The 19,472-nt window shown below is 42.7% G+C and overlaps 1 protein-coding gene across 3 annotated transcripts in view; it reads right to left on the reverse strand.

Moving 5' to 3' along the window:
* The window catches only part of LY9 (lymphocyte antigen 9), a 28,205-nt gene extending 15,586 nt beyond the window's left edge, over positions 1-12,619 (reverse strand). For all 3 annotated transcript variants that reach the window (XM_055586722.1, XM_055586721.1, XM_055586723.1), the window contains exons 1-2: positions 12,477-12,619; positions 3,360-3,683 (exon numbers count right to left, since the gene is read on the reverse strand). In XM_055586722.1, the coding sequence (XP_055442697.1) occupies positions 3,360-3,683; positions 12,477-12,600 (448 nt within the window). In that variant the 5' untranslated portion in view covers positions 12,601-12,619. The remainder of the gene's footprint in view (positions 1-3,359; positions 3,684-12,476) is intronic.
* Positions 12,620-19,472: the final 6,853 nt, after the last annotated feature.

The following is a 19,472-nucleotide window of genomic DNA, read 5'->3' on the forward strand; positions in this document are numbered from 1 at the left end:
ACTGTTTACAATAGCCAGGACATGGAAGCAACCTAGATGTCCATCAGCAGAAGAATGGATAAGAAAGCTGTGGTATATATACACAATGGAATATTACTCAGCCATTAAAAAGAATGCATTTGAATCAGTTCAAATGAGGTGGATGAAACTGGAGCCTATTATACAGAGTGAAGTAAGTCAGAAAGAAAAACACCAATACAGTATACTAATGCGTATATATGGAATTTAGAAAGATGGTAATGATGACCCTATATGTGAGACAGCAAAAGAGACACAGATGTAAAGAACAGTCTTTTGGACTCTGTGGGAGAAGGTGAGGGTGGGATGATTTGAGAGGGTAGCGTTGAAACGTGTATATTATCATATGTGAAGTGGACCACTGGTCCAGGTTCAATGCATGAGACGGTGCTCAGGGCTGGTGCACTGGGATGACCCAGCGGGATGGGATGGGGATGGAGGTGGGAGGGGGGTTCTGGATGGGGAACACATGTGGGCCTGTGGCTGATTCATGTAGATGTTTGGCAAAAACCACTACAATATTGTAAAGTAATTTGCCTCCAATTAAATAAATTAATTAATTAAAATTAAAAAAACTAAAAAGGAGACTGAGATAAAGACAATACAGCCAGAGACAACCATCTGAGGACATAGGGAAAGAAGGTGGCTGTATGCAAGCCAAGGAAAGAGGCCTCAGAAGAAACCAAACCTGCTGACATCTTAACCTTCTGACTTGTGAAAAAAATAAATCTTTCTTGTTTAAGTCACTCGGTCTGTGCTGTTTTGTTATGACAACCCTAGCAAACCAATACAGACTTTTGCACCAGACCTGGGGTGCTATTGTGACAAATTCCCAAAAATGTTGAGGTGACTTTGGGATTGGTTAATGGATAGAAGCTGGAAGAGTTTTAAGACGCATGTGAGAAAAAGCCTAGACTGTCTTCAAGAGACTGTTAATAAAAATAGGGATGTTAGGGTTAGGTGATTCTGGTAAGAGCTTAAAAGGAAAGAAGACAGCTGTAGAGAAAGCCTTTATTATCTCAGAGATAGACATATATTATCATCAACATAACAATGGTAGAAATATAAACATTAACGGTATTCCTGGTAAGGTATTAGTTGAAAATGAAGAACATGTTATTGGACGAAAAGTGATACTTACTATAAAGCAGCAAAGAACTTAGACAAATTGTGTTCTACTTTTGAACATTTAAGTGATGAACTTATTGTTCAGTTAAAGAGATCCCCAAGCAAAGCGCTGAGGGCACTACTTGTTTTCTCCTTTTGTGCTGTGCTTAGTCGCTCAGTTGAGCCCAATTCTTTGCGACACCGTGGGCCATAGGCTGCCAGGCTCCTCTGTTTGTGGAATTCTTCAGGCAAGAATACTGGAGTGGGTTGCCATGCCCTCTTCCAGGGGATCTTCCCAACCTAGGGATTGAACCCAGGTCTCCTGCATTGCAGGTGTATTCTTTACCAACTGAGCTACCCCGGAAGCCTGTTTTCTCCGTTTGCTCATAGTAAAATGTCAGAAAGGAAAGATAAATTGAGGAAGGAATTGTTAAGCAAGAAGAAACCAGAATTTGAAGATTTGGAAAAGTCTCAGCCTATCTATATTGCAAAAAAATGAGAATTTGTGTCTGGAGAAAACACTGAGAGTATGGATAGACAATGGTGTAATTCATGGATCCAGTTAACTATCCAAGTAGAAATTCTGCCAGCTTGGACTAAACAGACACAGATGGCACTAAATGAAGGAAGGCTATCAGATTTGGGGGATTTTCAAGAATGAGCCAGTAGAGATATCCAGCTGATATCATCCCTTATCCTTCAGGAAAAGGGAGAATGACCCCATGGGAAGTTCAGAGGTTAATGGGTCTGCCACTGGCATCATGGGCCTAAAGGATGTAGGCCCGGGGAGTGTTGGTGGGAGTGGTTCTTGAACCTTAAAAAGATGTGGTACTCAGTCATAAAAAAAAAAGAAAGAACGAATTCCATTTATAGCAACATGAATGGGCCTACAGATTGTCATATTGAGTGAAATAAGTCAAACAGAGAAAGACATCATATGATATTGCTTATACATGGAATCTTAAAAATGAAATTATCTGTAAAACAGAAATAGAGTTACAGATGTAAAAAACAAATTTCTGGTTACTAGAGAGGGTGAAGGATAAATTAGGAGATTGGTATTGACATATACACAGTACTACATATAAAATAGATTAACGAATAGGGACCTACCATATAGCACAGGGAACTACTGTATAGTTCCCTGTGTATAGCACAGGGACTCTACTCAATATTCTGTAATGGCCTATATGGGAAAAGGATCTAAGAAAGAGTGGATATACATACATGTATAACAGATTTACTATGCTGTACATCTGAAACTAACACTACATTGTAAATCAACTATACCCCAATAAAAATTTTTTAAAAATCTAATGGAATTTGCCTTAATAGGGTTAGACTTGCTTGGGACCTGTGATCCCTTTCTTCTTTCCAATTTCTCCCTTTTGGAATGTAAATGTCTATCGTGTCTCTGTGCCAACATGAAAGCAGGTAACTTGTCTGGTTTCACAGGTCCATAACTGGAGAGGAATTTTGCCTCAAATCTCACTTACATATGATTTAGATGATATCTAGATAAGATTTTGAATTTGATGATGGAATGAGTAAAGACTTTGGGGGCTGTTGAGATGAGGTGAATGTATTTTGTGACAAAGACAAGAGTTTTGGGGGACCAGAGACCACAGTGCTATTTTTATTTTTATTCAGTGGGCTGAATAAAAATTCCTATGTTGAAGTCATAATCCCTAGTGCCTCAGAATGTGGCTGTATTTGGAGACAGAGCCTTTAAAGAGATAATTAAGTTAAAGTGGGGTTGTAATGTGGGCCTTAATCCAGTATGATTGGTATCCTTGTAAAAAGAGGCGACTAAGACACAGACAGTGCAGACAGAGGAACACCATGTGAGGACACGCCAAAATGGTGGCCATCTGCAAGCCAAGGAGTGAGGCTCTGAAGAAATCAAGCTCGCTCACACCTTGATCTCGGGCTTCAACCCTCCAGAATTGTGATAAAACAAATTTCAGTTGTTTAAATGACCCAGTCTATGATATTTCGTTATGGCAACTCTAACAAGCTAATACAGATGGATAAAGGATATTAACAGAGAGAAAAATCCAAATGGCTCTTAACCATATTTTGGTTGTTTTTCACTCTTGACATCTGTATTTATGAAATTGGGTGAAAATGGCCAATATCATTGCTCTCTTCATATTAGATAAATTCCTGGAGAGGAAAAAAGACTGCTTTTAAAAATAAAAGGTCAAAGCTCACACATGCTCTTTAGAACTCACCATAGATATATACGATGAATCTCTCAATGATGTCTTCAGATCCCTTTTGGTTTATCCGGGCTTTGTATGAACCAGCATCTTTCAGAGTCAGCTTGTTAATAGACAAAGAGTTGTTTTTTGGAATGTTTATTCGCCCTTCGTAGCTTTTGTCTAAAAACAAAATTGCTCCACTTGGGAATGCTAAAACCAAAGCGTCTTTGGGACCACTCCAGGTGATGCGCTCAATTTCTGCATCCACTGAAATGTTCAGGGAGAGAATCACTGAACCCCCTACAATGGCTTTCACCACTGTTGAGGCTGAGTCTTTTTCAGAGGCTCCTCGCCCTGCAGAGACAAAAGAGGGATTTGGAGAAGCAGCTGGGATCCTCTAGCCAGCATTCATTCGTTTGTTTATTCATGCATGCATGCATGCATGCAGTCATTCATTCATTATAAAAACACATGTTAATAAATGCTAGATGTTGAGAAATGAGATGATATTTTGGCCACCCTCCCTCTAGGTCCATTGCTTAGCAAAGTTATTCATTCATTCACCTGATGTTCTCTCTCATGAATGTAGCTACAATAATCAGTACAAAAGACTTTATAGGCTTCTATTCCACAAAGAAATGAGAATAGTGACTTTGGATGAATTTCTGAATTTCCCTGAGAATCAGTTTACTCATCTATAAGCTAGAAATGTCCCACCTGTACCATCTTCCTCCAGAAATGTGTTAGAGATGAAATAAAATCAGGTTGCTATAAATCATAAAGGAGTAATGAAGTAAAAAAGCAGCACCTTAAAAAAAACCCAAGATATATTGATGGATGACTAAACTGGTGGATAAATGAATAGGTGTGTGATATAGCAAGAAAAGTAAAACCCCAATGGGAGAACTGAGATGGGAGATATCTGAGTGTTCACTGCAAAATTCTTTCCAGTCTTCTGTATGTTTGAGAGTTTTCATAATAAAATATTGGGAACAAAAAAAGCATCTTTCACCTCTATTATCACGTTACCTTTTCCTCAATGTCCAGGGAATCTCTACTTAACTTTGGCATGGCCAGGAAAATCTGGTCTATCCTTAGAAAAAAGACTTGGGGTTGGGAATAGTAGGTAGCATTGATTAAGCACCTGATTTCCTCTTCTCAGGAAAGACTCAGATCTGATAACCATTATTTCCAAGGCTTCCAGAGGCCTGACATTTGGCTACAGCAGCTTATTTCCTTGAAGAGGCCTTGCGTGTTCTGCTGAGTGACTCCAGCTTGGATTCCCAGATTCCAGGTTTCTAAGGCTCTCAAGAGCGCTCTGTAAACCCTAGACTAAATCAGATGGGTTCAGGACTCAGACTACTCCCAACAGGAATTTTGGGTCGAAAAATATGTAGAGGGGCGGTCCTTAGATGGCAGAGCAATAGGACGGGGAGACCACTTTCTCCCCAACAAATTCATGAAAAGAACATTTGAACGCTGAGTAAATTCCACAAAACAACTTCTGAATGCTGGCAGAGGACATCAGGCACCCAGAAAAGCAGCCCATTGTCTTTGTAAGGAGGTAGGAAAAAATATAAAAGATAAAAAGAGAGACAAAAGAGGTAAGGACCGAGCTCCATCCCAGGAAGGGAGTCTTAAAAAAGAGAAACGTTTCCAAATACCAGGAAACACTCTCACTGCCAAGCCTGTGGTGAGCCTTGGAACCACAGAGGGCAACATAACCAGGAGGAAAAATAAATAAATAATTAAAAGCCACAGATTACGTGCCCAATGGTAACTCCCCCAGCAGAGAAGCAGCACAGATGCCTGCATCCGCCACTAGCACGCGGGGGCTGGGCAGGGAGGAGTGGGCTGCATTGCTTAGAATAAGGACCGGGCCTGAATGCTCTGAGGGCAATCTGAGGGAACTAACTTGGGCTAGCAAATCAGACTGTGGGATAGCTACCACGTGAAAAGCCCTAACCTAAGACACCGCCAGGCCCGCTCACAGAACTAAGGACTGAACACAGCTAGCTGGCTGCAGACCATCCCCCTTCTGTGACAGGCAGCCAGAGCCAGAAGGGGGCAATCACGGCCCCAGAGAGGCATTATCTACCAAACTGCAAGCATGCTTCATTGTTAACAAAGACTTCTTGGGATTCTGGAAGGTCAACATCCGCCTGAGAAGGTGCGCCGGATGTACACCCAGAAAACCAAGCAGCAGGGATGGGGAAGGTGATAAATCGCAGCAACCACGCTCGCCAAACACCTGGTCATCTGAGCTTCTCGGAGCTGGGAAGGGCACAAAATGCAGGCCCAACCGAGTCTGCGCCTGGAGGAGTACCCGAGTGCCTGAACCTGAGCGGTTTAGACCTGGGAGGTGCATGCAGCCCAGGGCCGGCCTTAGACAGTTCCCGGCAGAGCAACCTAGAGCCTAAGCCTAAGCCGTGAGAGGTGGCAAACCTAGGGTGGCTGAGACACTGCAAGCACACACCAGTGTTATTTGTTTGCAGCGTCCCTCCCTCCCCACAGCAAGACTGAACAAGTGAGCCTAAGAAAAGTGTCCACCACCGCCCCCTTGTGTCAGGGTGGAAATTAGACACTGAAGAGACCAGCAAACAGAAGAAGCTAAAACAGAGGGAACCTCCTTGGAAGTGACGGAGGCAATAGATTAAAACCCTGTAGTTAGTACTGACTACATAGGAAGGGGCCTATAGATCCTGAGAAATATAAGCCAGATCGAGAAACTATCCAAAAATAAACTGACCCCACACTGCCCACAACAACACCAAAGTCCTAGATATATTTTTACTATCATTCTTTAATTTAAAAAAAATTTTAAGTCCTCTATTATTCCTTTAATTTTCATTTTTATAACCTACTATTACTTTGCAAAAAAAAAAAAAGAGAGACCCTATTTTTTTTAAAGCAAACTTCATATATATATATATATTTTATAATTTTTGTGACTTTTTAAAATTTAATATTGTATTTTTGAAAATCCAACTTCTACGCTAGATTTTTAATCTTTGCTTTTTGGTATTTGTTATCAATTTTGTACCTTTAAGAACCCAATCTTCAGTACCCATTTTCACTTGGGAGTGAGATTACTGGCTTGACTGCTCTCTCCCCCTTTGGACTCTCCTTTTTCTCCACCAGGTCACCTCTATCTCCTCCCTCCCCCTTCTCGTCTCTATCCAACTCTGTGAATCTCTTTGTGTGTTCTGGGCTGTGGAGAACACTTAGGGAACTGGTTACTAACTGGATCTGTCTCTCTTCTTTTGACTCCCCCCTTTATCCTCCTGGCCACCTCTGTCTCCTTCCTCCCTCTTCTCTTCTCTGTGTAACTTCGTGAACATCTCTGAGCGCTCCAGACTGTGGAGCTCACATAAGGAAGTGATTACTGGATAGCTTGCTCTATCCTCTTTTGATTCCACCTCATCTCATCCTGGTCACCTCTATCTCCTCCTCCCTCTTCTCTTCTCCATGTAACTCTGTGAACCTCTCTGGGTGTCCCTCACTGTGGAGAAACTTTTCATCTTTAACCTAGATGTTTTATCAATGGTGCTGTATAGATGGAGAAGTCTTGAGGCTACTGTAAAAATAAGACTGAAAACCACAAGCAGGAGGCTTAAGTCCAAATCCTGAGAACACCAGAGAACTCCTGACTCCAGGGAGACCTCAACGTAATAAAAGCTATATATGACAAACCCACAGCAAACATTATCCTCAATGGTGAAAAATGGAAAGCATTTCCCCTAAAGTCAGGAACAAGACAAGGGTGCCCACTCTCACCACTACTATTCAACATAGTTTTGGAAGTTTTGGCCATAGCAATCAGAGCAGAAAAAGAAATAAAAGGAATCCACATTGGAAAAGAAGAAGTAAATTTCTCACTGTTTTCAGATGACATGATCCTCTACATAGAAAACCCTAAAGACTACACCAGAAAATTACTAGAGCTAATCAATGAATCTAGTAAAATTGCAGGATATAAAATCAACACACAGAAATCCCTTGCAGTCCTATACACTAACAATGAGAAAATAGAAAGAGAAATTAAGGAAACAATTCCATTCACCATTGCAACAAAAAGAATAAAACACTTAGGAATACAACTACCTAAAGAAACAAAAGACCTATATATAGAAAGAAATCAAAGAGGACACTAACAGATGGAGAAATATACCGTTTTCATGGATTGGAAGAATCAGTAATAGTGAAATTGAATATGCTACCCAAAGCAATCTATAGATTTAATGCAATCCCTATCAAGCTACAATGGTATTTTTCACAGAGCTAGAACAAATAATTTCACAATTTGTATGGAACTATAAAAATCCTCGAATAGCCAAAGCAATCTTGAGAAAGAAGAATGGAACTGGAGGCATCAACCTGCATGACTTCAGGCTCTACTACAAAGCCACAGTCATCAAGACAGTATGGTACTGGCACAAAGACAGAAATATAGACCAATGGAACAAAATGGAAAGCCCAGAGATAAATCCACACACCTATGGACACCTTATCTTTGACAAAGGAGGCAAGAATATACAATGGAGAAAAGACAATCTCTTTAACAAGTGGTGCTGGGAAAACTGGTCAACCACTTGTAAAAGAATGAAACCAGAACACTTTCTAACACCATACACAAAAATAAACTCAAAAGGGATTAAAGATCTAAACATAAGACCAGAAACTATAAAACTCTTAGAGGAGAACATAGGCAAAACACTCTCCGACATACATCACAGCAGGATCCTCTATGACCCACCTCCCAGAACATTGGAAATAAAAGCAAAAATAAACAAATGGGACCTAATTAAACTTAAAAGCTTCTGCACAACAAAGGAAACAATAAGCAAGGTGAAAATACAGCCTTCAGAATGGGAGAAAATAATAGCAAATGAAGCAACTGGCAAAGAATTAATCTCAAAAATATACAAGCAACTCCTGCAGCTCAATTCCAGAAAAATAAATGACCCAATCAAAAAATGGGCCAAAGGCCTAAACAGACATTTCTCCAAAGAAGACATACAGATGGCTAACAAACACATGAAAAGATGCTCAACATCACTCATTATCAGAGATATGCAAATCAAAACCACAATGAGGTACCATTTCACGCCAGTCAGAATGGCTGTGATCCAAAAGTCTACAAGCAATAAATGCTGGAGAGGGTGTAGAGATAAGGGAACCCTCTTACACTGTTGGTGGGAATGCAAACTAGTACAGTCACTATGGAGAACAGTGTGGAGATTCCTTCAGTTCAGTTCAGTTCAGTCGCTCAGTCGTGTCCGACTCTTTGCGACCCCATTAACCGCAGCATGCTAGGCCTCCCTGTCCATCACTATCTCCCGGAGTTCACACAAACTCACGTCCATCGAGTCGGTGATGTCATCCAGCCATCTCATCCTCTGTCATCCCCTTTTCCTCCTGCCCCCAATCCCTCTCAGCATCAGAGTCTTTTCCAATGATTCAACCCTTTGCATGAGGTGGCCAAAGTACTGGAGTTTCAGCTTTAGCATCATTCCTTCCAAAGAACACCCAGGGCTGATCTCCTTTAGAATGGGCTGGTTGGATCTCCTTACAGTCCAAGGGACTCTCAAGAGTCTTCTCCAACACCACAGTTCAAAAGCATCAATTCTTCGCGCTCAGCTTTCTTCACAGTCCAACTCTCGCATCCATACATGACCACTGGAGATTCCTTAAAAAACTGGAAATAGAACTGCCATATGACCTAGCAATCCCACTGCTGGCATACACACCAAGGAAACCAGAATTGAAAGAGAAACGTGTACCCCAATGTTCATCGCAACACAATTCTAATAGCCAGGACATGGAAGCAGCCTAAACGAATCATCAGCAGACGAATGGATAAGAAAGCTGTGGTACATATACACAATGGAGTATTACTCAGCCATTAAAAAGAATATATTTGAATCAGTTCTAATGAGGTGGATGAAACTGGAGCCTGTTATACAGAGTGAAGTAAGCCAGAAAGAAAAACACCAATACAGTATACTAACGCATATATATGGAATTTAGAAAGATGGTAACAATAACCCTGTATGCGAGACAGCAAAAGAGACACAGATGTATAGAATAGTCTTTTGAACTCTGTGGGAGAGGGCAAGGGTGGGATGATTTGGGAGAATAGCATTGAAAGATGTATAATGTCATATGTGAAACGAATCACCAGCCCAGGTTTGATAGATGATACAGGATGCTCAGGGCTGGTGCACTGGGATGACCCTGAGGGATGGTATGGGGAAGGAGGTAGAAGAGGGGTTCAGGAAGGGGAATGCGTGTACACCTGTGGCGGATGCATGTTGATGTATGGCAAAACCAATACAATATTGTAAAGTAATTAGCTTCCAATTAAAATAAATAAATTTATATTAAAAGAAAGAAAGAAAAATATGTAGAGAATGTTGGAGAGAGTAGAGAGGCCAAAGAATAGCTGGGAAGGATGGGAAAATTTGAAGTGTGTTCTTAAAGCTTAAAGGTCACAGAAAACACAGAAACAGAGTAGAGCCTGGTGCAGGCCAGGGGAGTGGTTTCTGTTCAGACCCCCATCAGCTGAGCACTTGGACCTTCTGGAGAGGCTGCCAGGAAGGACACAGGACTAGACACCCTGGACGTGAAGGGATCTGTTCAGGTAGACTCTGGGGCAGATTCAGAAGACAGAAGCTCAGCTGATGTTATGGTGATTTGGTTGCCTAAAAGAGAGCTCTTGTCATCCAGAAGACCCTGCTTATGATTGCTACGTGTGTATTAGGCACTTTGTAGAAATCATTCATTTGAATTCTCAAAATTAATCTCATAAGCAGCCCTTTTTTCTGATAAAGAGATGAAATTTAGAGAGTTTAAGCCACTTGCCTGAGATTACAGGGTTGATCAGTGGCAGAACCCAGATTCTGGGTAGATGATACCTTGGGGTATAGAGGCTGGGAGCACTGACTACCCCATCCTGTGGTAGATCTTGGCTGGGAGCATATGAATATGTCTTGACCTTGTCTCTCCTCACAGCAATGGTAAACAAAAACTCACACATGTCAGTGGGAGGAGGAGCAGGATGTGGTTCCCACAGGTCAGATCTTATTGCAGCAAGCAGTGCTACATAGGCCCCATAGAGGAGTTGCAGGTATCATCCATCTTATCTTAAACTACATTGTTTGACAAATTATTAAAGGGAAGGTTTAAAAATTTTGATAACTGAATTTGACTTGCCCATCCTTTAATATTTTCTGAATAATGTACTTATAACAGTGATTATTATAATAACAAACACAGCTTCCACCAGCTGTATGCCAAGCACTTACACATACATCCTTAATCTATAAAACAGTCTTGCATAGTACATTTTATAGTTTGTATTCTACACTTAAGAAATAGAGGCTCACACACCTGATAAATGATGGAACAAGGACTTAATTTTGAATATTCCTTATATTAAAGCTGGGGGCAGGGGGTTGGACGTGTTCACCCTACTGCCTCCTAAGTTCCTGAAATCACTCCTTGGAAACACAGAAGCATCAAGAAAACTGCCTTCTAGACCAAAACAGTGAGGCTTGAGGTCGCCCTAACTGGTGGTGTCAGACAGAGGGAGATGTCTTTTTGCCCTGAACTGTTGTAAATTCACTGTGTTGACCATCTGGATGCCGTTGAGTGTGGCTAATTCCAGGTTTATCCAACACAACCAGGAAGCACCCCAGGAGTTGAGTGTGAATATAAATAGCTTTGCTGCTACCTGTGTTCTTATGGTGAACAAAGATGAAATAGAAAGTGAAGAGAGGTTAGACTGAAATCCAGCCTGAGGTCTAGGGTCCCTCTACCCCTACACATGCATCTGAGAGTTTTCTAGAGTTCTCCTCACTGCTCGGCCACTAACTTCATCCTTACTGCTGTCAGGCCCTTAGTGCTCCTGCATTATCCTCCCTAAATCCCTGATGAGGAAGCAGAATTCCAGAGGGACAGTAGCTACCACTGTGTCAGTGGTTGAGACCCTTTCTGGGTACTGGGTCAGCTCTGCCCACTGGAGAGAGGTGGCTCAGGCCATGCTCCTGAGAAAAGTTCCCAGAAACTAGCAGAAATTGGGCCTTCATGGGGAGGTAGAATGTTGGGGAGAAAGGATATTTAGATAGAAGCCAACTAGCTGAGGGCCACCAGACCATCTTCAGATCCCTGGTGAAGCCTCCAAACATGTGATAAACAAGGCAGGATATAAAAAGAAGCTCCAGCAGTCCTATCCGGAGAAGGCAATGGCACCCCACTCCAGTACTCTTGCCTGGAAAATCCCATGGACGGAGAAGCCTGGGAGGCTGCAGTCCATGGGGTCGCTGAGTCGGGCACGACTGAGCGACTTCACTTTCACTTTTCACTTTCATGCATTGGAGAAGGAAATGGCAACCCACTCCACTGTTCTTGCCTGGAGAATCCCAGGGACAGGGGAGCCTGGTGGGCTGCCATCTATGGGGTCGCACAGAGTCGGACACGACTGAAGTGACTTAGCAGCAGCAGCAGCAGCGGCAGCAGCAGCAGCAGCAGCAGTCCTATCCCTCCCTTGGAAACTGGTAGGTGATTTGTTATTAGGACAAGTTTCTGGTATCCCTCTGCAAGTTTTACCCACATTGCATAGGGGACAAACTCATTGTGCAGCATTTCTTATCCTGAAAATGTGAGAGCAAGAGGAATAGAGTCTGAACCTGGGGTTATTTGAGTCTGGGGCTAGAAATTCACCTACTCATGGTGTGTAACTATGTATATTCACACACACACACACACACACACACACAGCTCACAGTAAGGTGGAACCCGCAGAAAAGTTACCAAAAGGAGACAGTTTCCTGGTTTTAACAACTAGTGCTGTGTGCCATGCTCAGTTGCTCAGTCATGTCTGAATCTTTGTGACCCCAAGGACAGTAGTCCACCAGGTTCCTCTGTCCACAGAATTTTTCAGGCAAGAATGCTGGAGTGGGATGCCATTCCTCCTGTAGGAGCTCTTCCCAGCCCTGGGATGGAACCCGCAGCTCCTGCAGCTCCTGCATTGGCAGGCAGATTCTTTACCACTGTGCCACCTGGGAAGCCCTTAAATAACTAGAATCCCCAGCAAAAAATGTGACCAGCTTCCTGGGAATACCAGTGGCCACAGTGTGGACTTACCCAAGAGCAAGAAGAGGAGCGGGGTCCATAGATAGGGAGAGAATATGTGTGGTTGACTCTTCGGTGGCTTATTGGAGAAAGGCTGCAGAGCCCAGCCATCTGTATGTCTCCTTGGACTCGCCATGATGATCTACTTTCAGATCATGGGCTGAAGGAGGAAGCACTTAACACAGCTTCCGCAAACTGTGTGTGTGTGCATGTTCCAGCGAGGGCTGTTTATACCGAGCACCACAGACTCCTCCCATATGCTCAGGCTGGGGTAGAGCTCCCAAGTCTATTATTAACCTTCACAGTACTTTCAAACCTATAATGGGCATAACTTGCTTCAGTCTCAGGAGACTTAGGTTCTAAACTTGGCTCTGAAGTTGCCCCTTAAAGATCTCTACCTCCTGGTAGAGATAACTAATACATGCCCTGGTGTAATCAACTCTTCTTGAGTATGAGATGGATTTAGTGACTTGCTTCTAGTGAGTAGAATGTGGCAGAAGGGATGTGATGTGGCTTCCATTTTGGGCTGACCCTCTCTACCCTCCCTTCACACCCCCATCCTTCCCTGACCTCATGCAAGGAGATAGGTATTATGTTGTAAGGATGGCCTCCAGCCAGCAAGGAACTAATGTCAATAGTTGATGAGACCTTGAGGCTTTCCAAGAGCCATGGAGGTGAAACTGGAAGTGAATCCTCCCCTGGGAGGGCCTTGAAATGACTATATTCCTGGCTGACACCTTTACTGTAGCTTAGTGAGGGACTATGAGCCACAGGTGCCCAGCTAAGCTGTGCCTAGATTCTTGATCCATAGAAACTGTGAGATAATAAATGTTTACTGTTTTAAGCTGCCAAGTTTCATAATTGGTTACCTAGCAGTGGATAAATAATACAATGATCCAACAAATTCCCTACTTTGTTTAAGCCAGTTTGTGTTGAATTCCTGGCAATGCAACTGAAAGACTTTTAACTAATCTGGAAAAAGCACCAGGGAAACTGCACTGAGGATGGATATTGTAAGTGGCAGTTGTATAATCGAGTTGAGAAGGTAGGTTGTCAGTTCAGTCACTCAGTCGTGTCTGAATTTTTGTGACCCTGTAAACAGCAGCACCCCAGGCTTCCCTGTCCATCACCAACTCCCAGAGCTTGCTCAAACTCATGTCCATCAAGTCGGTGATGCCATCCAACTATCTCATCCTTTTTGTCCCCTTCTCCTGCCTTCAATCTTTCCCAGCATCAGGGTCTTTTTCAATGCTGTCAGTGATGTTAGTTCTTCGCATCAGGTGGCCAAAGTATTGGAGCTTCAGCTTCAACATCAGTCCTTCCAATGAACATTCAGGACTGATTTCCTTTAGGATTGACTGGTTTGATCTCCTTGCAGTCCAAAGGACTCTCAAGAGTCTTATCCAACACCACAGTTCAAAAGCATCAATTCTTTGGTACTCAGCTTTCTTTATGGTCCAACTCTCACATCCATCCAAACATGACTACTGGAAAAGCCATAGCTTTGACTAGACAGACCTCTGTCGGAAAAGTGATGTCTCTGCTTTTTAATATGATGTCTAGGTTGGTCATAGCTTTTCTTCCAAGGTGCTAACATCTTTTAATTTCATGGCTGCAGTCACCATCTGCAGTGCTTTTGGAGCCAAGAAAATAAAGTCTGTCACTGTTTCCATTATTTCCACATCTGTTTGCCATGAAGTGATGGGACCAGATGCCATGATCTTAGTTTTTTGAATGTTTTTTTTTTTAAACTTTACAATATTGTATTGGTTTTGCCATATATCGAAATGAATCTGCCACAGGTATACATGTGTTCCCCATCCTGAACCCTTCTCCCTCCAAATGTTGAGTTTTAAGTCAGCTTTTTCACTCCTCTTTCACTTTCATCAGGAGGCTTCTTAGTTCCTTTTTGCTTTCTGCCATAAGGGTGGTGTCATCTGCATATCTGATATTATTGCTATTTCTTCTGGCAGTCTTGATTCCAGCTTGTGCTTCATCCAGTCCAGCATTTCTCATGATGGACTCTGCAAGATGGACTTATATAAGTTAAATAAGCAGGGTGACAATATACAGCCTTGACATACTCCTTTCCCGATTTGGAACCAGTCTGTTGTTCCATGTCCAGTGCTAACTGTTGTTTATTGACCTGGATACAGATTTCTCAGGAGGCAGGTCAGGTGGTCTGGTATTCCCATCTCTTGAAGAATTTTCCACAGTTTGTTGTGATCCACACGGTCAAAGGCTTTGGCATAGTCAATAAAGCAGAAGTAGATTTTTTCTGGAGCTCTCAGCCTTTTTTTTTTTTTTCTTAAGATTCAATGGATGTTGACAATACAATCTCTGGTTTCTCTGCCTTTTCTAAATCCAACTTGAACATCTGGATGTTCTCAGTTCATGTACTGTTGAAGCCTGGCTTGGAGAATTTTGAGTATTACTTTGCTAGGGTGTGAGATGAGTGCAATTGTGTAGTAGTTTGAACATCCTTTGGCATTGCCTTTCTTTGGGATTGGAATGAAAACTGACCTTTTCCAGTCCTGTGGCCACTTCTGAATTTTCCAAATTTGCTGGCATATTGAGTATAGCACTGAAGGAGGAAACCGTAGGGCCTGGACTCCATCGTAGGCCTGTTCAGTGCTGGCCATGCTTGGCCACCTTTTCCGTGGACTTGGAACTCTGTGCTCAATGCCTATGGAAACGACATACCAACAGAAAGATAAGACCCTCTCCGGACAAAGGAACCTTGAGAGTCGTATCTAGGTTACTCATCACCTAAGAGAAAACATATACTAATTACCCCTGTCTCTGGACAGGTCATAAATTTTTTTCTGTACTTATCAGAGTATAACCTTGGGCTTATTGATTAATGACCAGTTGTTTAGCTGTTTAAGCACATGACACATGAGTGATGGGGCTATTGTGATTGTATCTACCTTTCTTTGTTTATGCAGGTTTCAAGGAATTTGGGGAGATGGGTTTGAGCGCCTACACATAGGGTATAAAAGGTTTTCACAGAAGCTGGTCAGGGTCCTTGGCTAAGAGGAGACTCTACCTTGGGCCCACCGGTGTAGTAAACTGCTCTTCACTATCTGCATCGTCCTTCTGAGTGAGTTTGTTTCCCAGAAGGCATAGCTACAACAGCACTTTATAGCATCATCTTTCAGGATTTGAAAGAGCTCAACTGGAATTCCATCACCTCCACTATCTTTGTTCATAGTGATGTTTCCTAAGGCCCAGTTGACTTTGCGTTCCAGGATGTCCGGCTATAGGTGAGTGATCACACCATCATGGTTATCTGAGTCATTAGGATTTTTTTTTGTATAGTTCTTCTGTGTATTCTTGCCACCTCTTCTTAATATTTTCTGCTTCTATTAGGTCCATACCATTTTTGTCCTTTATTGTGCCCATCTTTGCATGAAATGTTCCTTTGGTATCTCTAACTTTCTTGAAGAGATCTCTAGTCTTCCATTCCATTATTTTCCTCTATTTATTTGCATTGATCACTTTAGGAGGCTTCTTATCTCTCCTTGCTATTCTTTGGAACTCTATATTCAGATGGGTATATCTTTTCTTTTTGCCTTCAGCTTCCCTTTTTTTCTCAACTATTTGTAAGGCCTCCTCAGGCAACCATTTTGCCTTTTGCATTTCTTTTTCTTGGGGATGGTCTTGATCACTTTGTTGACTATGTACAGTTGCCTCCTGTACAATGTCACAAACCTCCATCCATAGTTCTTCAGGTACTCTGTCTGTCAGATCTAATTCCTTGAATTCATTTCTCACTTCCATTGTATAATTGTAAAGGGACTTGATTTAGGTCATACCTGGATGATCTAGAGGTTATCCCTATATTCTTCAATTTAAGTCTGAATTTTGCAGTAAGGAGTTCATGATCTGAGCCACAGTCAGCCGCTGGTCTTGTTTTTGCTGACTGTATGGAGATTCTCCATTTTCGGTTGCAAAGAATATAATCAGTCTGATTTCAGTATTGACCATCTTATGATGTCCATGTGTAGAGTCATTTCTTGTGTTGTTGGAAAAGGGTATTTGCTATGACCAGTGCATTCTCTTGGCAAAACTCTGTTAGCCTTTGTGCTGCTTCACTTTGTACTCCAAGGCCAAACGTGCCTGTTACTCCACGTATCTCTTGACTTATTACTTTTGCATTCCAGGCCCCTATGATGAAAAGGACATCTTTTTTTTGGTGTTAGTTCTAGAAGGTCTTGTAGGTCATCATAGAACCATTCAGCTTCAGGTTCTTCAGCATTAGTGGTTGGGGCATAGAGTTGGATTACTGTGATATTGAATGGTTTACAATGGAAACGAACAGAGGTCATTTTGCCATTTTTGAGATTGCACCCAAGTACTGCATTTCAGACTCTTGCTGACTATGAGGGCTACTCCATTTTTTCTACGGGATTCTTGCCCACAGTAGTATACATAATGGTCATCTGAATTAAATTTGCCCATTCCAGTCCATTTTAGTTCACTGATTCCTACAATGTCGATGTTCACTCTTGCCATTTCCTATTTGACCACTTCCAATTAACCTCAATTCATGGACCTAACATTCCAGATGCCTCTGCATCATTTTCCTTTATAGTATCAGACTTTACTTGCATTACCAGTCACATCCACAACTGGGCGTTGTTTTAACTTTGGCTCTGTCTCTTCATTCTTTCTGGAGTTATTTCTCCACTGCTCTCCAGTAGCATATTGGGCACCTACCGACCTGGGGAGTTCATCTTTCAGTGTCATATCTTTTTGTCTTTTTAGACTGTTCATGGGGTTCTCAAGGCACGAATATTGAGGTGGCTTGCTATTCCCTTCTCCAATGGATCACATTTTGTCAGAAGTCTCTGCCATGACCTGTTCATCTTGGGTGATCCTACACAGCATGGCTCATAGTTTCATTGAGTTAGACAAGGCTGTGATCCATGTGATCAGTTTGGTTAGTTTTCTGTGATTGTGGTTTTCATTCTGTCTGCCCTCTGATGGAGAAGGATAAGAGGCTTATGGAAGCTTCTTGATGGGAGAGACTGACTGTAGGGGAATCTGGGTCTTATTCTAATGGGCGGGGCCATGTTCAGTAAACCTTTAGTCCAATATGCTGTTGATGGGTTGGGCTGTGTTCCCTCCCTGTTGTTTAGCCTGAGACCAAACTATGGTAGGAGTAATGACGACCTCTTTCAAAAGGACTTACTCCTGCACTGTTGTATTCAGTGCCCCTAATCTCACAGCAGGCCACTGTCAACCCATGCCTTCGCTAGAGACTCCTGGACACTCACAGGCAAGTCTGGCTCAGTCTCTTATAAGGACACTACCTCTTTCTCCTGGCTCCTGGTACACACAAGGTTTTGCTTGTGCTCTCCAAGAGTCTGTTTCTCTATCCCTGTGGGAGTTCTGTAATCAAATCTCACTGGCCTCCAAGGTCAAATTCCCTGGGATTTCTCAGTCCCTTTGCCAGATTGCCAGGTTGGGAAATCTGTTGTGGGTCCTTAAGAACTTTCTTAACAGTGCAAGAATTTCTTTGGTATAATTGTTCTGCAGTTTGTGCATCATCTGCTCGGCAGCTTTATGGTGGGGCTAATGGTGACCTCCTCCAAGAGGGCTTATGCCACATGCTTCATGTCCCAGGTCTGCTGCAGCCAGAGCCCCTGTCCCTGTGGCAGGCCACTGCTGACCTGTGCCTCCGCAGGAAACACTCAAAAACTCAAAGTCAGGTCTGGCTCAGTCTCTGTGGAGTCACTGGGTCCTGGTGGTTGGGGGTGAAATAATTCCTTTCATCTTGCCTTGGGAAACTGGCTTCTTTTTAATTGACAGTGTAATAGCTGTAACTTCTTGTATCTTGAGATTCATATATTTACTTAGGCTGTAACATTAGAGGACTTGAAAACTTCAGGATGGTGGAGTGTGTAGTTTTAGTTAACATTCAATGAGTGCTTCTTGGGTGCTAAGTTCTCTTCTAATATTTGACACGTATTAATTCATTAGTCCTCACAACAGCTTTATTTTAAAAAATATTTTATTTAAAAAAATCATTTCCACTCTATAGACAGAGTGGACACTGTATGTCCCATGGACAGAGAAGCCTGGCGGGCTACAGTCCATAGGGTAGCAAAGAGTCACACAACTGAAGTGACTTAGCTTGAATAGAAGAGGAAACTGAAGTACAAAGAGATTAAGTAGCTTGCTCTGAGTTTTGTAGTCAATGAGAATTTGAACCCAGGAAGTCTAAGAGAAAGGAGAGGAAGAGGAGGACAATTAGGATAGCAGCCTCTGCCCATGGAGAGCTTCTCCAGAGGCTGGTCATGCTGATGATGTGCAATCCAGAGAGAGAGAATGTCTCCTTAAATTTGGGGATCAGTGGTCCTCAATCTTTTTGGTACCAGGACCGTTTTTTGTGAAAGACAATTTTTCCACAGAGCGGGGGTTGGGGGATGGTTTTGGGGTGATTCAAGTGCAGTAGGGTTTGTGCTCCTTTGAGAATCTAATGCCACTGCTGACCTGACAGGGGGTGGAGCTCAGGTGTTAATGCCAGTGATGGGGAGCTGCTGCATATATGGATGAAGCTTTGCTTACTTGCCCACTGCTCACCTCCTTCTGTATGGCCCAGTTCCTAACAGGCCATGGACTGGTACTGGTCCATGGCTCAGGGGTGGGGAACCCCTGCTCTAGGTGCCTCTCTCACTTCACACTAGTACTGGCCCTGTGGCTAGAACATAGCTGTCTAGGGAGGAGCTGCAGGAAGTGGGGCCAAGAATGGTTGCCAAGCCCAGATAAAGGGTCTTACAACCTAGGAGCTAGGGAATAAATGTGTCTCCCCAACACTTACATGTTGAAATCTAACTCCAAATATGATGGTATTAGGAAGTGGGAGATGATGAGGTCAAGAGACTGGAGCCCTCAAGAATGGAATTAGTGTCCGTATACAGGAGATCCCAGAGTTTGTGCCGTGTGAGGACACAACGAGAAGATGATTGTCTATGAATCAGGAAGTAGACTCTCACCAGA

The sequence above is a fragment of the Bubalus kerabau genome, chromosome 6 (genome assembly GCF_029407905.1).
Source record: "Bubalus kerabau isolate K-KA32 ecotype Philippines breed swamp buffalo chromosome 6, PCC_UOA_SB_1v2, whole genome shotgun sequence".
Lineage (NCBI taxonomy): Eukaryota > Metazoa > Chordata > Mammalia > Artiodactyla > Bovidae > Bubalus > Bubalus kerabau.